Genomic DNA, 2,434 nt, shown 5'->3' with positions numbered 1-2,434 from the left:
AGTGCTGGGTGCCCCTGGCGGGGGGGGGGTGTGTGTGCCACAGTGGGGAGTGGCCATGTGTAGCCCCCACGCATCCTTGCAGGCGGCACCTCCACACCCCTCCGCCACCCGATAAGCGGCTCAAAGTCCGGCTGTGCCAGCTGCCGTCACTGGGCAGGGCGGGTGGGGTGACCATGGGGAGGAGACCCACACCCTGCCCGCCCCGGCCATCCATGGCACCACCAACACCCCAGCACTTCCCCGGGGTGCACGGCCAGTGCTGGCACTGGGGACCCCAGCAGCACCGTGGTGGGGATCTTGCCCCATGGCCCCAGCAGCCGGAGCAGCACTGGAGGGTGGTGGCACATCAGAAGGTGGGAGTCCAGCAGGATGAGGATGATGGCGAAGGCTGAAGGCTCCAGGTTGACCTTTAATGTCACACAGGGTCCAGGGGGTCTGTGTCCATAGCGGAGCTTGGGGACGAGGGACCAGGGGACCCAAGCCAGGGCAGCCTGGCACTCATGGGGGGCTCCTCGCCCCAAACTGGTGTGGGCTCCTCACCCCAGGCAGGGTCCAGGCACAGCCACTGGTGTGGGCAGGGCACGGGCGCTGCCACGGGGGTCCAGCGGCAGCTCTGGGGGGACACAGCAGCTCAGAGGTCACTGCCACCCTCGCCCTTGCCGGGCAGCCCGTTGAGGGGGCTCAGCGCTGGTCCATTGCTCTCGTTCAGCCGCCGCACGCGGTAGCTCTCATAATGGACGTTGTGGGTGATGTCCTTCAGGTCCTGCAGGTGGGACCTGCCCGGGGTGGCAGTGGGGAGGAAGGGAATCAAATCATCATCCTCCCACCATCCCCGCCGCAGGGTGCTGACACCCCCCACCCTGTCCCCCGCTCACCGGATCAGCAGGTCCCGCAGGAGGGGGAACTCGCAGTGCGCCGGATTCTCCACTGCAAAGCAAGGCAGAGTAGGCAGCGGGGCTGGCAAGGTGCTGGCAGGAGGGAGGGTGGCGAAGGGATGCCCAGGAGCGCATCCCAGCAGGCTCTGGGTACCACCGGAGCACTGGCACATGCCCCCACTCAGCACCCCCAGCACTCACCCAGGCAGGGACGCACTCACGGGTGCAGCTCCCCTGCACCCCTGGCAGACCCCCTGTACCCGGGGAGGGTTGGGGGTGCAAGGGGCTCCGCTCACCTTCAATGATGCCCCACTTGGTCTTGCGGCCCAGCACCCGCTTGCCATTCACCTGGTGCTCCTGGTCCGCCCCCACCACAGCAAAGGGGATCTTCTCCTGCCAGTGCAGAGGAGCATGCTCACCCCAGGGTGCTGCCAGGCTCCCCCAGGGGTGTCTCTCCCCCACCCTGGTCCCCAGGGTCTGGCATCCCCAATCCCAGCGCCCCAGCACTCACCCGAATCCTGTCGTTCAGCACCCTGTCATCTGGGTCCTGGTCAAAGTCCTCCTGCGGGTATACGCTGATGGCATGGGTCTTCAGGTCCTCCTGGATCTGCGGGATAAGGGGCTTGAGTCGGGGTTGAGGAGGACACGGGGCACCCTGGGAGCCCCTCAGGGATCTGTCCTTACGCGTCGCTTGAACTCTGCCCGTTCCTCCAGGGTGAGTGTGTCGGCTTTGGCGATCACCGGCACCACGTTGACAATCTTACTGAGCCGCCGCATGAACTCCAGGTCCAGTGGACGCAGCCTGCCAGGGACCACCATCACGCTGGGATGTCCCTCCAACCACCACTCCAGGGTGACACCCCTCACCATCACCCCGGGATGACCCTCCCCACCATCACCTCAGGGTGACCCACACCACCAAGCAGGGAGCACCCATGGGCGCTGTGAGTGGGGACTCACCAGTGGCCAGTGGGGGGGACAAAGTAGACACATCCATGGACCCGGGTGTCTGGGATCTTCCTCTTGCGGGTGATGAGGATCTCCTCGCGTAGGTACTTCTCGTACTGCTCGTTGATATATTTGATGATGGGGTCCCAGCTGAGGATGAGGAGTTGGGGGATGGCATCTGAGCTCAACTCCCACCCCAAATTGCCACCCACCAAGCTGGGATGCTGCACCTTGCTGTGTCTTACCAGTTCTCATTGTTGATCTGGTCCCCGAACCCTGGTGTGTCTGTCACTGTCAGCTTCATCTTCACACCCTTCTCCTCGATGACTATGGGGCAGAGATGTGGGTAAGCAGGGAGCCAGGGGGGTTCTGCAGCCACATCTGAGTCCCCTGCTTCTCCTCAGGCTTGGTGGGACACAACCCCACGGTGGTGACCTTACCATGGGTGATGGACTGCAGCTGCACCGTCTTGGGTATGCGCTCCTCCTGGCTGGGCTGCGAGGCTTTGCGGCTCACCTTGGACTTGAAGAGGGTGTTCACCATGGTTGACTTCCCCAGCCCGCTCTGCCCTGCGGGGATGCCAGCAGCTCCCATTTGTTCCCTCCAATAAA

General features: G+C 64.2%; 1 protein-coding gene across 1 annotated transcript; it reads right to left on the bottom strand.

The window, feature by feature from the left end:
* Positions 1-18: 18 nt before the first annotated feature.
* Positions 19-2,417, bottom strand: SEPT12 (septin 12). Its single transcript, XM_026859212.1, has 8 exons — positions 2,264-2,417; positions 2,069-2,150; positions 1,836-1,973; positions 1,560-1,677; positions 1,387-1,482; positions 1,172-1,268; positions 876-927; positions 19-776 (listed from the first exon to the last, which is right to left on the bottom strand). The coding sequence occupies exons 1-8, from the start codon at positions 2,415-2,417 to the stop codon at positions 632-634; spliced, it is 882 nt and encodes a 293-aa protein (XP_026715013.1). The 3' UTR covers positions 19-631.
* Between the last annotated feature and the right edge of the window lie 17 nt (positions 2,418-2,434).

This window comes from Athene cunicularia, assembly GCF_003259725.1.
Source record: "Athene cunicularia isolate RWA chromosome 14 unlocalized genomic scaffold, athCun1 chr14_part1, whole genome shotgun sequence".
NCBI classification, from domain to species: Eukaryota; Metazoa; Chordata; class Aves; order Strigiformes; family Strigidae; genus Athene; species Athene cunicularia.
The sequence above is the reverse complement of the archived record's forward strand: the minus strand, read 5'-3'. Positions and strand labels throughout refer to the sequence as shown.